The following is a 20092-nucleotide window of genomic DNA, read 5'->3' on the forward strand; positions in this document are numbered from 1 at the left end:
GAACTGTGTTCTCCCACGTTTCCACTGAAAAAAATCCCTCCTAACAACAGTCAAGTATTTACATATACACATGTTAATTTGTACATGATCTTCCCTCCCAGCATTATAAAGAAAAAATAGCCCTAATTTGTCAAGCAGCAGGAGTATTTAAAGTGAACCTGTAGCCGGGCTATGGGCATTTAAGTATTTACATTTCTCTGTCGCTCATTGACAGACGCAGTCCTCTTGATTAATATCAAATTGGGTTATACTGCCCTCTACAGGAGTAGGACACTAGGCAGAAGGAAAACGTTCTGGCCACACCTTAGGGGCAGTCCCAGAGGGTATATCCTCTCTCTCCCTCTGCTACAGGATGTTAGTTTTTTTCTGTCTAGTCAGGAGTAAGGACCTAAGTTCCTTGCTGGGATCTTTGGTCCTGGCAAGATTTTTTTTAGAAAAATTTTTTTTTAGGCAGCTTTTTTCTCCAGTTGTTCCTGTGAGATCTTCAAGCAATTATGCTGGAGCTGGGCGACGGGCTGGATGTTAAGATCCAGTGGTCACCCCAGTCAGCCTACGAGCGCGTGCAGGCCCTAGCTCCGCGCTGGGTCGGCCGCGACATAGTCCCACTGGACGGGGACTGGCCCTGCGAGTTAAACGTCTCGCCGGGACGCCGACGACCAGTTGGAAACTGAGTCGCGGCGTCCGTATTGGTCAACAGCCCCCCCACTTCGGTGGAGAGGGGTTCTGTTAGGAGAGGGTGCCCGCCAGTTCCGGTATGGTAAGTAGTATGTTCCCCCTCTCCCCTGTCGGGTTTTGGGAATAGACACGGGCCCCCCTGTGGATGGTCGGACCCTTTTGATCCTGGGTCCCTCCTCTATCCTATAGCATGTGTCACAGATCTCCCTCTTGAGTGTGATTTGGTGAATAAGAACCAGGAGGCTTGGTTTGGGAGCTGACTATCGGAAGTCACTGTATGAGCTCCCGCAGGCCGCCATCCTCCCGCAGGCTGCACACCTCCCGCAGGCTGCACAGGCCGATGCCTGCCTTCCGCAGGCCGCACGGTGTAGCAGGCCGCTGCCATCTTTCCACAGGGGCCGCCGCCATCCTCCCGCAGGTCGCGCGGGGCCGCCATCTTGGTGTAGCCTCGTGTCTCCGGCATGGGGGCGGCCATTTTGGAGATGACCAGCTACCTCGAGGAGTAGCAGGGGAAGCGCCGGAAGGAGTGTAAAGGGGCGGAGCCGTCTCCTTTACATGGGAAAACGATCCAAAAGACTTCCTGTCTGTAAGGGACAGCGCTGAGAGCAGTTTGGTAGAAGTTTCTGTGCATCAGGTGGTGAGCCCGTGGGGTCTCTCTCTCTCTCTCTCTCTCTGTGGGGGTCCGAAGCAGGTAACACTGAGGGGCGCTGTTGCGCTGGGGGATTACAAAAAAAAGTTTTTTCCTTTGCAATTTTTTTTTGTTTGCTGGCAAGTGTCTTGGATTAATCATGGACCCTGCCACACATGTATCCCCACCTGATCCCCTCGAGGTGGCCGCAGGACCCTCCAGTGCCCCACTTATGATTGATGCATTATCAGCAGTCTTGGAGTCTTTGGTATCCCGGGTGGAGGTGGCCTGTCAGGGACGGGGGGGCAAGAAAGCGACCCCCGCCTACCCCTATTTCATCTGACACTTCAGATACGGATTCTGAGCTTGTCACTGCAGCTGCAGGTCCCTCTTCTGGGGCTGCTGTCTCGGGTATGGTCTCCTCAGACAGTGAGGAGGACGTTTCTGCCTCCGCCATAGCACAAGAAGAAGCGTTGCTGGACGCATTAGTTGTGTCTGTCCGGGAAACCTTAAGTCTTGAGGTTACACCGGCAGAGGTAGCTGACACTGAAATTCCTTTTGGTACTAGCAAGCCTACCAAAATGGCGAAGGTTTTTCCCTTGCCCAAATGTTTTGGTAATCTAATTAAAGAAGAATGGGGTCGTCCGAAACGAACCCCTGCTATTTCCAAACGCATTGCTAGGCGCTATCCGTTTGAGGAATCCCTCCTTAAAAAATGGACGGTACCACCAGTGGTGGACTCACCGATTTCCAGACTAAATAAAGCCACTGTTATCCCGTTGGAGGACGCTCCGTCCTTTAGGGATCCGGTGGATCGAAAAGTGGAAGCGGAATCCCGCTCCATTTTTTCCCTGATAGGGTCAACCTTTAGGCCAGTGGTTGCCATTGGTTTAGTTTCACAAACATTGACAGAATGGACCAAATTGTTACGCCGTGACCTAAAGGGGAGAAGTATCCCCCCGGCAGTATCCGATTTGATGGAGCAGATTATACAAGGACTACAGTTCATCTGTGACGCCGCCCTGGACGCCACTTCCTTGTTAGGGCGTGCATCGGTTTCAGCAGTGGTCCTCAGACGCGTGTTGTGGTTAAAGTGCTGGTCGGCGGATCAAGGTTCCAAAAAAAGCTTTGGCTAATCTCCCTTTTCAAGGGGATCGCCTGTTTGGGGCCACCTTGGATGAGATTATAAAGGATCTCACTGGGGGCAAGAGCACTTTTTTGCCACAGACTGCTAAGGGTAAAGGACCTCGTAACAGGCGAGGACCTTCCTTTTCCGCTCATAAAAAGTTTGTTCGTTCCGCTGGGGCGGGCGATAAGGGGAAGCCCTCCAAAGCCCCTTCAGGGGGTTTCAAAGGGCACTGGTCGGGTAACAAAAGTCCGGCTCAGCCAAACCTGAAGATAAGACCAATACAGCCTGAAGGTGCGCCCCCACCCATCTCTGGGGTGGGGGGACGTCTTCACCGGTTTCCGGATCCATGGCTTTCCAGAATCCCGGACAAAGGGGTTCGCGAGGTCATACGGTCGGGATACAAGATCGAGTTTCGATCACTTCTACCGGTGCGATTCTTCCCTTTCAACATTCGACTATCCCCGGATCGTTTAAAAGCTTTGCCGGGGGCAGTAATGGACTTGATGCAACAAGGAGTGGTAGTTCCCGTTCCTTGAGCAGAAAGTTTTCAGGGGTTCTATTCGAACCTATTCACAATACCCAGAAAGGAGGGCAAGGTGCGTCCAATTCTGGACTTAAGTGCACTCAATCATTTTGTCCGGGTACAAGAATTCAAGATGGAGTCCATCTAAACAGGGGTGGCCTCTCTGCATCGGGGGATTTCCTCGCGTCCAGAGACAGCAAGGATGCCTAATTTCAGATCTCCATCTTCGCAGGACATCAGCGTTTTCTTCACTTTTCCCAAAGATCATTCCTAGTTCCCACCAGGAGATTGAACTATCTGGGCCTAACTTTGGAGACATCCTTGGCAAGGGTGTGTCTCCTTACGGAGAAGCTCCGGAAGATTCAGTGAACGATTCGGATGTTGCTGTCTGTCAACTGGCCTTCCCTTCGGACTTGCATGAGGATCCTGGGACTGATGGTGGCCTTCTTAGAGGCAGTACCGTATGCCCAGTCTCATACCCGAATTCTCCAAAAGGAGATTCTTTTCAAATGGAATCCGAATCCCGATTCTCTGGACAATCGGATCCGGTTGAGCGAGCGGACCAGGGAGTCTCTGGTCCGGTGGCTTCGGTCTCCGATGCTCAGCCAGGGGAAGTCATTTCTTCCGATAGAATCCAGGTTACCGATAAATGTATTGGAACTGAGAGCGATCAGACTTTGTCTGATTTACTGGACCGAGCAGCTCCAGGGCAGCCCGGTTCGGATCCAGTCGGACAATGCCACGGCCGTGGCTTATGTCAATCACCAAGGGGGCACCTAGAGTGTCCTGGCGGCCATCGAAGTGGCCAGCATTCTTCGTTGGGCGTAACGGTTTGTTCCGGCTCTCTCCGCGGTATTCACTCCGGGGGTGGGAAATCGGCAGGCAGATTATCTCAGCCATCAGATTCTGGATCAAGGGGAATGGCCTCTTCATCCAGAGGTATTTCACCAGCTGTGCCTTCATTGGGGCACCTCAGAGGTGGATCTGTTGGCAGCTCAGCTCAACAGGAAGGTGCGGAGGTTTGTAGCCTGCTCCCGAGATCCTCGAGCGGACGCAGCAGACGCGCTGGTCGCCCCGTGGGGACAGTATCAGCTACTGTATGTCTTCTCTCCTCTCAAGTTGCTGCCGAAACTTCTTCACAGGATAGAGGTGGAGGGAATTCCAGTTATCCTGGTAGCTCCGGACTGGCCTCGTCGACCCGGGTACGCCGACTTGGTCAGGCTGGTCGCGGACGCTCCTTGGAGACTTCCTCTCAGGGAGGATCTGCGGTCTCAGGGACCGATCTTCCATCCTGCTTTACAATCGCTGGCTTTAACGGCCTGGCTATTGAGACTCAGGTGCTGAAGGACAAGGGATTGTCAACTTCAGTTATTCCTACTTTAATTAAAGCAAGGAAAGCGACTTCCAGAAAAGTCTATCATCGCACATGGAAGTCTTATATTGCGTGGTGTGAATCCCTTGGATTTCCTCCACGTGCCTATTCGGTGACCCGAATCTTAGCTTTTCTACAACAGGGGGTTGAACAGAAGCTGGCCTTCAGTACTGTCAAGGGTCAGGTTTCAGCGTTAGCAATTTTCTTTCAGAAACCTTTGGCTACCCATTCCTTGGTGCGGAATTTCATCCTGGGGGTGCGGCACCTGGCTCCGCCAGTGCGCGCGCCCTTACCGCCCTGGGATCTTAATTTGGTGTTGTCGGTTCTTCAGAAACCTCCCTTTGAAAATATCAGGGAGATTGCCTTTCTTACGTTATCCCAGAAGGTGGTTCATAGGGATAAGGTGGTTCTTCGTCCGAATCCATCCTTCCTTCCTAAGGTGGTTTCAGTGTTTCATCTGAATGAAGATATTGTGCTACCTTCCTAGTGTCCTAAGCCCAGTCATCCTCGGGAGTTTGCGTTACATTCCTTGGATGTGGTTCGGGCAATCAGGGTATACTTGAAAACTACGGACTCGTTTCGTAAAACGGATTCACTTTTTGTGATCACGGATGGCCCCAAAAAGGGGTTGCCTGCATCTGCCGCGACTATCTCCAGATGGATCAGACAGACGGTGGTACAGGCTTATTCTATTAAAGGTCGGAATCCTCCGTTCCCTGTTAAGGCGCACTCCACACGGGCGCTTAGTGCTTCCTGGGCCTTCCGCCATCAGGCGTCAGTGGTCCAGGTTTGCAAGGCGGCTACCTGGTCATCGGTTCATACCTTTACAAAATTTTATAAAGTTGATGTGTTGGCATCGGCGGATGCCTCTTTTGGCCGCAAGGTTTTGCAGGCCGCAATTTGAGGAGACCGCTGGTCTACCTCGAGGGTTTTTTTCTGTTGGGTTTTCAGTGGAGTCTCATCCTTTGGTTTGATGAGCCTTTAAGACTTCTATTCGGCACCGGTTGGGCCTTCTGGATTTAAATTTTGATTTCTGTTATCCCACCCCTCATTTGTGGCACTGCTTTGGGACGTCCCAATTTGATATTAATCAAGAGGACTGCGTCTGTCAATGAGCGACAGAGAAAAATGGATTTTTGTAAAATCTTACCGTAAAATCCTTTTCTCTTAAGCTCATTGACAGACGCAGTACCCGCCCCTCTACTTTTGAGTTGGGTTGGGTTAAATTCTCTGACACTGCTTTGTGACATAACTAACATCCTGTAGCAGAGAGAGAGAGGATATACCCTCTGGGACTGCCCTTAAGGTGTGGCCAGAACATTTTCCTTCTGCCTAGTGTCCTACTCCTGTAGAGGGCAGTATAACCCAATTTGATATTAATCAAGAGGACTGCGTCTGTCAATGAGCTTAAGAGAAAAGGATTTTACGGTAAGATTTTACAAAAATCCATTTATTCCACTCAGCAGCAAGTGAGCTTCAAATCAAGTCCCCATTGGTCTCTGTAGCTGCAGGCACTATGGAGCATTTCATCCTCAAATTTACCAGGAGAGTTGTTCTTGCAGAAACTCAGTTCTCATCTAAGGAACCCTGCCCTCCCCCCCAGAAGTGACAGCTGCTGTGCTACATCCCTTCTAGCAGTGACCCAGCAGCCTTCCAGATTTCTAATTTCTAAGGTTTCTTTCTTACTTGAGGTGGTGTCTACCACCCCCCACCCCCACATCACACTTCAGAGAACCTTGAAGGGAGCTTTGAGGGCATTCAGTAGGCAATACCTGATGCCTTTTAATTGGGGGGTGGCGGCTTTTTTTTATTGCTGAATTTGACATTGCATGACCGTGTTGCAACTGTGAGGCAAGCAATTGGCTCGCGGTTGGAGCGAGGAACCATTCACTTACATTGGAGAAATTGACAATTGGTGCCGCTTGTCAAACTCTGCATGTTGCATTAAAATTGCCACACCGTGATGCAAAGCTTTGTGGACGCAGCAATGTGTACCTGTCCAAGTGGCACTATCATAAGTAGAGATGTATAGTAACTAAGTAGAACTACTTCACTACTGTACTTAAGTACCGAAAGGCGGCATCTGTACTTTCCTAGAGTAGAATTTTTTTCTCCTACTTCCACTTTTACTTCACTACATTTTTTCAATGATTTCAATACTTCTACTCCAATAGTTTTTTTTTGTGCTGCATAGTTACTCGTTACAATTATAAAAATTACCACTGCCAGAACAGTAGATGGCAGGTTTCATGAAGCTCAAAACATGTGTATTATCAGCGCATACGAAAATAAATGCTACTGTATGTATAAATAAAAGCTGCATTTGAAATAGTAAAAAACAATATGATGTTCAAACTTTTGACTTTTCTTTAATAACTACATAAAACAGTACTTGTACTTTTACTTTCAGTACTTGAGTAGCAATTTTTTTTTCAAAACTACTGGTACTTTTACTTTCAGTACTTGAGTAGCAAAATGTTTAAAAAAACTACTTGCAATACTTAAGTACAAAAAATGTTGAATACTTTAGTACTTCTACTCAAGTCACTTTTTGATTGAGCACTTCCACTTCTACTCAAGTCACTTTTTGATCGAGCACTTGTACTTTTACTCAAGTATGGGTTTCGAGTACTTCATACAACTCTGATCATAAGACTACTAAGCAGCCGCTTTAGGGTGGCAGGATGGGAGGATCTGAATCCCACAGTGATGAAGACGTGTTTTTTTACACACTTCCAGCTGCCTCCCAAAATCATCACTGACTCTAGGAAATTTTGCATTTCATTTGGAAATCAAGGTCCCAGAGTCTGGAGGCACAAAATCCAAGTTGCATGGGGTCAAGTGTCATCTGCTGGTGTTGGTCCACTGTGTTTTATCAAGTCCAAAGTCAGCATAGCCTTCTTCCAGGAAATTCTAGAGCACTTCATGGTTCCCTCTGCTGACCAGCTTTATGGAGATGCTGATTTCATTTTCCAGTAGGACTTGGCACCTGCCCACACTGCCAAAAGTACCAATACCTGGTTTAATGATCATGGTATCACTGTGCCTAATTAGCCAGAAAACTCATCAGACCTAAAGCCCATTGAGAATCTGTGGGGTATTGTTAAGAGGAAGATGAGAGACACTAGACCCAACAATGCAGATGAGCTAAAAGCTGCTATCAAAGCAACCTTCCATAACACCTCAGCAGTGCCACAGGCTGATCCCTTCCGTGCTGCGCCGCATTGATGCAGTAAATCCTGCAAAAGGAACCCCGACCAAGTACTGAGTGCATACTAATACTGTACATGGACATACTTTTTCATTAAGCCAACATTTCTGTATTAAAATCGTTTTTTTTTTTTTTTTTTTTTATTGATCTTATGTAATATTTAAATCTGCTGAGAAGAAATGCTTGAATATATACAGTATCACTCTGTGTGTGTAGTAAATCTATATAAAATATAGGAGTTTCACTTTTTGAATTTAATTTCTGAAATAAAATAACTTTTGGATGATATTCTAATTTTGTGAGATGCACCTGTTATCGGCTCGCACTCCAGAACGAGAACAATAATTTTAGCACCAGTGCTCCTGCATAACTCTAAACTGATGACCTGTAGGGGCTTTTAAAACTTTGCAGGCTCACGCAATTATAGGGTTTGACATGGGATATTTATTTACTCAGTACAACCTCGTCTTTTATATTTTACCAAAAAATAAATTAACTTCCAGAAATTAACTTTAATGTATTTTTTCCTGAAATGTTGCCTTTCAAAAACAGTTGCCAATATCATGCAACATGAAAAATTAGAATGACCAACATTTTATTCTTTAAAGGTTTAAAAAAAAAAAATATTTTGGGGGTTTTAAGTAATCTTTAGCCTAAAATGATTTTTAAAACATGTAAACCATAAATTAAAAAAGTGTAAAAATGGCTCCAGGACTGCCGTTCTGGTGGGAGACGGTGGGGGGCTGGGCACCAAATTGCACCCGGGTGCCAAAATGCACTGTCGCCTAAGTAGACAAAAATCCCTGCACCAGCCCTTTCATTCTTGTACGTGGGGGATTAGGGGGTGGTAAAAACACCATTCAGTTGCATGTTTTTTACTGCCCCCCTGGCTGTCCAAGTGAAAGGACCTTTTTATAATTACAGAAACTCTATGAGGGAAAACAGACCTGCTGAGTCACTGCTGGGACTGAAGATTAAAGCTTAACCAAACCTATTCCTAAAAAATATACCCCTCCCCCCTTCCTGCTACCTATGTGAAAAGGATCTGCTGTATACTTTTCAGCCCACTGTGGTCTGATCACATGATCCAAAAGCTCTGACTCCCCTGTGTCATGGTGTCATTCCACTGTCCACTAGCGGGTGTCTCCCAGCAGCCAGCAGATCCCAGTAATCAGCTCCACCTAGTGCTGGCTGTTGGGAGGGTACTTAAGTCCCTCCTCTGTTGATCTACCTTGCGCCAGTGTTTTTATTTGCTTGCTGTGCTAAGTTTGATGCTGTTGCTAGTTATCCTTCTCCTGATCTTAATCTTGCTCTAGCCCTGCATCCTGTACCCTGTACCCTGTTGCCTTACACCTGCTTGTTCCTTATCTCAGTCCTGATTCCCCCCTTCCTTGTATCCCTTGTATTCCCTGTTACTGTGTTCCTCATCTTGTATATACAGTATATAGTTTGTTAGGCAGTTTGGTTATATGATTATAGTTCACTTGTATCTTCATGTTTGCACAAATTTATTTTATATATATATAGTCTGGTCTCAGTTTCTAAGGCTGTCCATACATTATTTGATTTTCTTAAACAATTTTCCTTTAGATTTACCAAAACCATATAATATATAATAATAATTTAATATGAGGTCAAGCCTAAACACTTTCAATTTGTATGCAAGGAGACAGGACCTCGCACTACATTGTTGAAGGTAAATCTAAAGGAAATTGAATAAGAACTTTTTTTATTGTAGTGGTCCCCAACCACTTTGGTACCAGGGACTGGTTTTGTGGCAGCAGGGGGGGGGGGGGCAGGGTAGGGTGTGTTCACTGAGTCTTTCCTCAGCACCCCTTCAGACCACAATCCCCCACTGTCAACGCTCACCTGTGTGTAGCCCAGTCATCAACAGGCCACAAACCGGTACCTGTAAGCAGCCCAGGGTTTGGAGACTCATGGTAAAATGTATGCCCAATTTATGTGTAGCCACACAGATCTGGCTATTGACAACAGCTGGCAACTAAGAGCTGAGATGTCATCCATAGGCTCCCATTGCCCAGTCTACGCTCCCTCTGCAAAAGGTAAGTAGACAGATATGATTTGAACAGGGCAGAATAGGTAGCAGGAGGGGGCAGGAGATATTTTCAGAATAGTTATGCTTAGGCAAGAATTCCAATTTAAGGTGGACTTCCAGCCCACTCCAAACAAATACAGTGTGCCCTAATGCACAGAAACATAGTTACATATGTTACATAGTTAGGTTAGTTACATAGTTAGGTTAAAAAAAGACAAAAGTCCATTTAGCTTAACCAATAAAAAAAAAGAACAACCATACAATTCCATATACACAATCCTATGCCCACAGATGATCCAGAGGAAGGCAAAAACCCAGCAAAGCATGATCCAATTTGCTCCAGCCGGGGAAAAAAATCCTTCCTTAACCCCCGAGAGGTAGTCCGATGTTCCCTGGATCAACTTTACCTATAAATGTGAGAATCCAGTTATGTTATTTAGGAAAGAATCCAGGTTTTTTTTTTTTTTTTTTTTAAAGCAATCTACTGAGCTGGCCAGAACCACCTCTGGAAAGAGTCTATTCCACATTTTCACAGATCTTACTGTGAAGAAACCTTTCCGTATTTGGAGATGAAATCTCTTTTCTTCTAGACGTAAAGAGGTACCGCTTGTCTTCTGTGATGACCCTAAGTGAATAACTCAACACCAAGTTCACTATATGGACCTCTTATGTATTTGTACATGTTGATCATATCCCTCCTTAATTTCGTCTTCTCAGGAGAAAATAAATTCATTTCATCTAACCTTTCCTCATAGCTGAGTTCCTCCATGCCTCCTATTAGTTGGGTTTCCCTTCTCTGCACTATGTCCAGTTCCCCAATATCCTTTTTGAGAACTGGTGCCCAAAACTGATCTGCATATTCCAGATGAGGTCTTACTAATGATTTGTACAGGGTCAAAATGATATCTCTCTCTCTTGAGTCCATGCCTTTCTTAATACAAGAAAGGACTTTGCTTGCTTTGGAACTCACAGCTTGGCATTGCATGCTATTTTTAAGCTTATGATCTACCAGAACACCCAGATCCTTCTTCACCAATGATTCCCCCAATTGTACTCCTCACAGTATTTATGATGCATGCGTATTTTAGCCCCCAAGTGCATAACTTTACTTTTATCAACATTAAACCTCATTTGGCGCATAGTTTTCCAATTAAACAGTGCATTGAGGGCGGCTTGTAAGTTGGAGACATCCTGTAAGGAAGTTATTCCACTGCAAATCTTGGTGTCATCTGCAAAGACTGCAATGGTACTTTTAATCCCAGACCCTATATAATTTATAAAGATATTAAAAAGTAAGAATCCCAAAACTGAACCTTGGGGTACACCACTGATAACTTTAGACCATTCAGAGTAAGAATCATTAACCACTACTCTCTGAGTTCTGTCTTTTAGCCAGTTTTCTATCAATTTACGAACTGATCTTTCCAAGCCTGTAGACTTTACCTTACACATTAGCCGTGTGTGGGGAACTGTGTCAAACGCTTTTGCAAAATCCAAGTATACTACATGCACAGACACCCCTCTGTCCAGGGTTTTACTTACCACCTCAAAAATATAAATCAGGTTTGTTTGACAACTTCTGTCTTATGAATCCATGCTGTCTGTTCTTACCAGCAAGAACTCTTCTATGTGGCCTTTTATTAAACTCTCCAGTATCTTCCCGACTATAGAAGCTAAACTAACAGGTCTATAGTTACTTGGAAATACTTTGATCCCTTTTTAAATCTAGGCACCACATTGGCCTTACACCAGTCCAGTGGTACTATTCCAGTTTTTAACGAGTCCCTAAAAATTATAAACCATGCCTTTAAAATGACAGACCTTAACTCTTTTAGTATCCGTGGGTGGATGGAATCTGGTCCAGGTGCTTTATCCACCTTTATTCTGTCTAAATATTTCTGGAACATATCTTTTTTGAGCGATGGTAGATCATTTGGGGCTGTGTCAAAATAATCCCCATTATGGACATGAGCCCCCCATGCTCCTTTGTATACATAGAGCTGAAATTTGCCTTCTCTTTGTCCCCAGTCACCCACTCCAGATTATTTCATAAAGGGCCTACATGCTCTTTACCTGACCTTTTTACTATTATTATATTTGAAGAATATTTGGGGGTTTGTCCTACAATCTTTTTCAATTTGTCGTTCCTGTTGAATTGAAAACATGCTTGTTGAGAAATGCATAATGTAAATGAGTCCTTAACAGCTGAAACTAGTGTCAACAATGTGTCCTTCAAGTGGTTCTAAAGTCAAGACAGTAAAGTCTTGCCAGTCCCAGTAGTTGTATTGTCCCCCCTCCCCCATCTCTATAATTGCTTACCTGAGTCCTTTCTTAATCAAGCACCGTGCCCATCTGCATTGGCGCTATCCCTGCTCTCACAGGACACAGAGGCAGCAGCGGGAGCCAATGGATCTTGCTGGTGTTAATCATATCCTGTGAGGAGGAAGCAGGGGGCGGGGAACCCCAGAAGAGGAGGTTCGGGTCCCTCTGTTCAATATCACTGCACAAAGCAGATAAGTATAACATGTTTATTAATTATAGAAAAAAATAAACTTTATAACCAATTTAATTACAAAGCCATTTTTATTATAATTGGATAAAATAAATAATTCACAACCCCAATAAAATATAATGGGTTCCATTGGTAAGCTGATTCTTGTAATTTGGCGACGGTGATACATGGAATCTTCTCTAATAATGCCAATGTCCTTCCAGCATTCTGAGAAGGGATGAAATAGGAGGTGGCTTCAAATCTCACATCATCTCCTGCATAGAAGAAAATGTTCATTTATTTAATTTAATACACAGATTATTTACTACAATCACCAACCATCCAATGCTGAAACTGCTATAAAAAAAAACATTGTGACCTTTACATGTGTCACATTATATTTTGTTTTTAATAATTTTCCTTATCATGTTTTAATGGGTGAGCTCAGAGTTTTCCAGTTTTATTAATCCTCCATCCAGCATATTACAATCTTCTAAATCAGGGCTGCTCAACCTTTTGAAGAATGAGGGCCGCTTAAGTGATTTGGTAAGTGGTCAGCTGAACAAAAAAAATTGAACTGATTTCCCCATCCACACATTTAAGGTGGAGGGGAAATCCTCCTCGCTGTGTCTGAATTCTGACAGTGGGACTCCCCCCGCCATCAGAATACACTGATCAACACTGCACCCCATTGGCTGAATACGCAGATTGAATGCTGATTTTTTAGCAGGACCATTCAACAGGCAAGCTTCTGTTGAACAGAGAGCGCTGCACACAGATCGAATTTCGTCTGGTTCCTGCTGAACCGGCTAAAAAATAACAAACATGTCATACTCACCTGCTCTGTGTGGTCGTTTTGCACAGAGCAGCCTACATTCTCCTTTTCTCGGGACCCTCTCCAGTTCCCTTGGCCCATCCCTCCTGCCGAGGGCCCCCAGAGCAAACGACTTGCTATGGTTCCATTCCCACACAGAGCCACAGCTCGTCCACGCCCCCCCTCTCTCTTCATTGGCTCACTGGCTGTGATTGACAGCAGTGAGAGCCAATGGCAATGGGAATCCCACTTAACATATTATACAATTTTCAGGTGCTCCTCAATATATCTCCCACAGGTATTCTTTAAGGAAATACGTTTCCTCACGGCAAGGTTTATATGGGGTGGAAGGCAACCAAGCATTTTCTATGCCATTTTGACCAAAGCAAAAATAGAAGGCTACCTGGGAGTGCCAGATTTTAGACAGTACTTCCAGGGTGCAATAAAATCTTGAATAGTAGATTAGGAACAGAGTGGGCAATTCGAGAAGCTGGCTTATTATGGAAAAAATTCGGAGCAATGCACCATTGGAAAGGTTGATTTGGATACACCACACCAATTTCAAGAGCTTATTAAAGATACCAACCCACTAATGAATTTGTTCCAGGGAAAGACGAGTCAGTATTTTTGCACTGATCATAGGTATATAGGCATATACTGAAGACAAAGTTGGCAGTGTCCTGGTGATTTTTAGAGAGAAAGGAAAGTAATTCATGGATAATTCTGAATATGCAAGCTAATGTGTGTGGGATTTGATTTGTTTATTGTGTTTTTTTTTCTATCTCTTTCCGTCATCAACAGTGTTGTAATTATTATGTAAATGAAGAAGGAACTGAATGTCTTAATATATGTTTATATGGTAATATTGTGGAAAATTAATAAAAATATAATAAAATAAAAAAAGATCAGGAATACGGGTTCACAATTAAACTTCCATTAGAGGTAGTGATTCAGTCAACAGTAAGTGGATTCAAACAGGCAAGCATAGATCTGTACTCCAACATAAAAAGGAAAAAAAAATGCATGCAGCAAGTAAAATAAGTATTGAACACGTCACCATTTTTCTGGGTAAATATATTTCTAAAGGTGCTATTGACATGAAATTTTCACCACATGTCGGTAACAACCCATGCAATCCATTCATACAAAGAAACCAAAACAAATAAGTTCAGAAATTAAATTATGTGCTATAAAATTGAAAGACACAGGGAAAAAGTATTAAACATACAAACTGAAATGTATATACTTTGTACAACAGCCTTTGTTGGTAATGGTGTGATTTTAGCCCATTCTTCCACACAGTCTTCAAATCTTGAAGGTTCTGTGGGCCTCTTTTATGAACTCTGATCTTTACTTCTTTTCATAGATTTTCTATTGGATTCCAGTCAGGTGATTGGCTGGGCCATTCTAGCAGCTTTATTTTCTTTCTTTGAAACCAATTGAGAGTTTCTTTGGCTTTGTGTTTGGGGTCATTTTCTTGCTGAAATGTCCACCCTCGTTTTATCTCCGTCATCTTGATAGATGGCAGCAGATTTTTATCAAGAATGTCTTGGTATATTTTTCCATTTATCCTTCCTTCAATAAAATTAAGTTTGCCAGTACCGTATGCTCAGTGGTGTATTTTGGTTTTGTACTGCCCTGGTTTTGTACTGCCCTGCCAATTGTACCTGGCATTGCTAAAATCGGCGCCCCCCCCCCATCTAAATTTGTCCCAAGGTCTCTGGTGGCTGTGCGGGTTCTCTAGTGGCTATGCAGGGTCTCTGGTGGATGTGCAGGATCTCTGGTGGTTGTGCGGGGTCTCTGGTGGATGTGCAGGGTCTCTGGTGGATGTGCAGGGTCTCTGGTGGCTGTAGGGTAGTAACCCCCCCTCCCTGTTAGCCTGCCACAATGCTCCCCCTAACCCACCCCCCCGATAGCCTGCCACAGAGCACCCCCCAACCCCCCCCCACTAGCCTGCCACAGTGCTCCCCGCCTGCCCCCCCTAGGATAAGATTTAGGAATAGGAAGGAGAGGGAGATGGGGGCTATGGAAATGGAGATAAATGGAAGAAGGGGAGGGGGGCTGGGGGGGAGATAGGGAAGTGAGGGTGAGAGCGATACCCCCAGTGTCCACACTTTCCTCACACCCCAACCCCCACACTTACCCCCAGTGCCCACACTCACATGTCTCCAGAGGACATCAGATCACCCCGGCATCACTCAGCGTCATCTCTGCAGTGGGGGTCTGGGGCTGATCTGAAAAACAGCTAGGGTGTGCCCAGTGTCTGGGCTATGTTGCCCCTGCCCTGGCTCCCATGCACTCTCTTCCAGAATTGGATCGGGAAGCCCCCCTGCGAGCAAGCCTCTCCTCCTTGTTCTTCCTCCTCCCTCCCTATGGCCACGGCCACAGGCTAGGAAGTAGAATGTAGCTGTGGAAGGGAGGTGGGAGCTGTGGCTGAGCCCAATCCCAGCGCAAGGCAGGGACAGTGCAGGGAAGGAGGGCAGGGTTACAGGTTGGCTGCTGTCCGGCGTAGAGCAGTGGAGTCAATGGCGAACAATGTTAGAAATGGCGAGGGGACAGGAAAACGAGAGAGAGAGAGAGAGAGACAGACCACCCTTTGCAGCTATAACAGCTTAAACTCTTCTGGGAAGGCTGTATATATATATATATATGTATGTGTGTGTATAACAAAATGAGGCAGCCTATCACTCTTCTATGTTTATATGTTCAGCCTGGCGTGGAACTTCCGTCAGCCTATTAAAAGATAAAATAAAAAAGGAGACTTATGTTTTCAGTGAACATATGCTCAATTGGTTAAATGAAAAATGACTCTTACTAAATCACCTCCCAAAATTATTTGATAACCATTCATTAGTTATTGTCAATGTGAAGTGTTTTAACTATCTTTTTCTGTTGTATAGGTACGTCATGTTCTACCACTTAGCCCTTCTACTTGTTGCACCTATCCTTGTCTCCAGCAATGAGGAACGCTGCAAGACTGTTGGATTTAATGTCTTTCTACGTTTCTGTAATTTCACTAAAATTCCCTACCTGGCAAACTACACAAGATATGCTGAGTTACATTACAATTACATCCAGGAATTAAATTCCCTGTCATTTCCACTTCTGGAGGATATGTTGGCCCTGTTTCTTGTCGGCCAGGAAACTAAAAAGCTTACAATACAGAAGAACAGTTTCAGAAATTTGCCAAACCTCGAAACTTTAGATTTGTCCTATAATGAAATGCTGGTATTAGATCAAGATGCATTTGCTGGCTTGTCACAACTTATCAGTCTTTTGTTAATCTATAACAATTTAAACAGCTCCATTCTGGAAAATGACTATTTTAAGGACCTACTTTATTTGGAAGCATTGCAGCTGTCCTCAAATCAGATAACCTATCTCAAGCCCAACCCCTTGTTTTATCGTTTACACAACTTCCATATACTAAGCTTAAGAGGCAACAAAATATCCAGACTTTGTGAGGGAGATCTTCACAGCTTTGAGCTGAAGACTTTCACTCTCCTTGATCTTTCAAATAATAAGCTAGAACAATCAGATATCACTGACTGGAGCAAGTGTGGAAATCCTTTCCGGAAAATTAATTTTAACGTGTTGGCCATTTCTGAAAATGGATTAAATGATCAAGAATTGAAATCACTGATCAACGCTATAAATGGAACCAAAATTCAACAGTTGCAACTTAGTTCTCACACAATGGGTCCTGGGTTTGGCTTTCAGAACATGAGGGATCCAGATAACTCAACTTTTGCAGGTTTGGTCAACAGTGACATTCAGGCTCTGAACATATCAAGAGGTTCAATCTTTTCTCTGAAGCCTTTTTTGTTTGCAAAACTTTCCACCTTGGTAAATCTGGATCTCTCAAAAAATAAAATAAATCGTATTGAGCAAAATGCATTTCAAGGACTGTATCAACTTCTTTTTCTACATCTTTCCAGTAATTTATTGGGTGAAATATATGATCATGCATTTGATGGCCTTACAAGCATACTTGAAATCCACTTAAATGATAATCATATAGGTCCAATCCAACAAGACGCTTTTAAGAACCTTCTAAATTTAAACTATGTAGACTTGCGAGGCAATGCCATTCTATCTATAGTATTTTGTGAAAGAATGAATTTCTTAAATTATCTAAATCTGAAGGAGAACAAGCTAAAAAAAATTGACACCAATGAATTAAAAGCTCAAGTAATTGACTTATCAGAAAATCAGTTGGTGGACCTTGGAGTGTTGTACGAGGTTTTACAGAACACCAAGCTTATTGGCATCTCCTTAAAACAAAATCGATTGTCTAACTGTTATCCTTTCTACAAAATCCCACCAAACAATTCCCTCTCCCTTCTGGATCTTTCTAACAATATGATACAATTAATTTGGATAAATGGACAGTGCCTTGACATGTTTCATAATCTTTCTGCTCTTGAGACTTTGTATCTTACTAACAACCATCTCCAGTTTTTTCCAGATGGCCTTTTTATGGAACTGACCTCTCTCAAATTCCTCAACTTGTCATCTAACTTTCTAAGACATCTAACACCTGGTGTTTTCCCTGCGGGTCTGATAACTTTAGATATTTCAAAGAACCAGCTGCTTTCACCAAACCCAGAGATTTTTTTTACTTTGAAGGATCTTACCATTGGGTTTAACCAATTTGTTTGTGACTGCACTCTTGTCAATTTTTTAATATGGTTAAACCAAACTAACACTACTGTGAACGATTCTCCTGATATTTTTTGTGCCTATCCTGAACATTTTATGTACGTATCTCTTTATAGTATGACATATGAAGACTGTGATGAAGAAATACTGTTAAAGCATCTGAGGTTTTCCTTGTTTATTTTTACCTCTATTGCCCTTGCAACCTTTTTGACCTCTGTAATTACGTACAAACACTTTCGAGGGATTTTCTTTGGTCTCTATAAGAGCATGGTATTCTCTCTGCTTGAAGAAAAAACCCAAGAAGAAAAAATACACAAATATGATGCCTATTTGTGTTACACTGAAAAGGATTTCCACTGGGTGGAAAATGTCTTTCTCAAAAACCTGGATTCTGAGTACTGTGAAAGGAACCGATTCAATCTGTGTTTTGAGGAAAGGAACTTTATACCTGGGGAAGATCATATTGTAAATATTCGTGATGCCATCTGGAGCAGCAAGAAGACCGTTTGCATTGTGACCAAGCAATTTTTAAAGGATGGGTGGTGTGTGGAGGCATTTAATTATGCTCAAAGTCGCTATTTTACCGATCTGAAGGATGTACTTATCATGGTGGTGGTCGGGTCACTCTCAGACTACCAATTAAGAAAATTCAAACCAATACGGACTTACATACAAAGGTGTCAGTATTTGAAATGGCCAGAGGACTACCAGGACATAGACTGGTTTCTAAGCAGACTTTCCTACAAAATATTGAAGGATGAAAACTTAGGCAACAAAGAGATCAAAGTTTCATCAGTGACATCTACAATAGAGCTACAGCAAATAGTTGCAGTTTCCTGAGTTGCTCTATTATGAACCCATGTTGCTGACTAGCTCAGGAAACTGTAGCATCTAAGGGAAAATAGGCTTAAAAGCCTACAGGTTGCAGGCCCTAAATGTTACCTTAGCAAGGTAAACCAAGAAAATTGGCTGGTGTTTAAAGTACTTTTAAAACTGGGCATCAGTTTTTACCACTGCAACCTAAATACCCCAGCCCCAGCCTACTCAGTGTTCTACTGTATTTTAGTGGACACAAAGGTGCACCACTGAGCAGTCACTTAAGCATACTCAAGAGTACCGGGCATCAAAGGGTGTCTGAAGATCTACATGTTCATCCATGCACGCATGAGCACTAAAACCTATCATTCATTGAGGCAAAATGATGCAGGATATGAACGATTGTGACTCAGTGGTTCAACAATCTGATGTTATGGAGTAAAAACAGCCACAGAAGTTGTTTCCCAAAAGCTCAAGAGCTTTACTCGTAAAGCTCATATCACACTTACAACCCAAAGGTTTTCTAAAATGTGCAGAAATGACACTCACCTGTATATGTCACTGCCTTGCCAGCTGGATGGGGGAGGCAGGTGATGTTGTAGAATGAAAGTCACCGGTGAGACAGTGACACCTTAATCATTCAGCCAGTGAGAAAGCGACACATGCAAGCAGATGTTCATTTCATCTCCCTACTGTGTTCTCTATAGTGACCCTGCTGCTGTTGGGTTCTTAAAACATAGATAAACAGGAAGAATGCCCAATCAAATGGTAAAAAAAAAGTTGATTTAATGGTTCATAATGAGTCACATAAAACAGGCAATACGTTTGTGGGTCCTCCTTCATTGGGGTCTAAAATCACGACCCTGACAACGTCAAACCTATGACGAAACGCGTTGGGTGGAGTCAGACGTGACGCAACCATGCCCCCAGAGCCGGCTTTTTGTGAATGTGTGCGGGGACGCCGCAATACATTGAGCTTCACTTATATATGGATACCTGTCTGTCTTTGGCGTCGTACATGTGAGTGGAATACTTTGTTTTTAAATAAATGTGCTTATTTTTACGGTATCACGCTATGTTCCTATCAGTTCTTTGCACACTTATGTCCATGAATACTGGAGCTGAACCATTTTTTTGGGATTTTGAGTGATCCTCCACGGGTGTGCCTTCCCTATTTATCAGCAACAGATACGGAGTGGTAGTCGCTTGCTGGGACTTGTGGTTCCTCTATTCATCACTTCCTTTTTCTTTCATTTTTTCACTGATATTGATTGGATTTTTATGGACTCATTTGGACTTATTATTATTTATGTTGCTATTAATGCAAAATTATTTATTTGATTAATTCACTGGTTTGTTCTTTTGCATATCAATTATTTGTTTGCGCTACATATATTTGCATATTATTTGTTTGGATATTTTCTATTTATCCATGTGTGCTGCTTTCTATTTTCACAAGCTTTATCACTAAGACTTTTTATTCATCATTTTTCTAGTGCAGAAAATCCACTTTATTAAAATCAGGTAGCAGCACATGGGAAAATCTTTGCTAGACAATTTTATAAAGGTCTAATTTTTGACAGATTAGGAGAGTAAGTGAGGTGATGCACCAGTATTAGTGGCAGTGACAATAAAGCTATTTAAAATGTAACATGTTTTGGTGGCCAAACCACTCCCCCTTCGCAGCTACATCAAAGTATGCACATATACAAAAA

General features: G+C 43.4%; 1 protein-coding gene across 4 annotated transcripts in view; it reads left to right on the forward strand.

Moving 5' to 3' along the window:
- The window catches only part of TLR5 (toll like receptor 5), a 62944-nt gene extending 43984 nt beyond the window's left edge, over nt 1-18960 (forward strand). For all 4 annotated transcript variants that reach the window (XM_082251725.1, XM_082251724.1, XM_082251726.1 and 1 more), the window contains one exon: nt 15800-18960. In XM_082251725.1, the coding sequence (XP_082107851.1) occupies nt 15800-18401 (2602 nt within the window). In that variant the 3' untranslated portion in view covers nt 18402-18960. The remainder of the gene's footprint in view (nt 1-15799) is intronic.
- Nucleotides 18961-20092: the final 1132 nt, after the last annotated feature.

Source organism: Pelophylax lessonae (genome assembly GCF_965119305.1).
Source record: "Pelophylax lessonae genome assembly, chromosome: 3".
Lineage (NCBI taxonomy): Eukaryota > Metazoa > Chordata > Amphibia > Anura > Ranidae > Pelophylax > Pelophylax lessonae.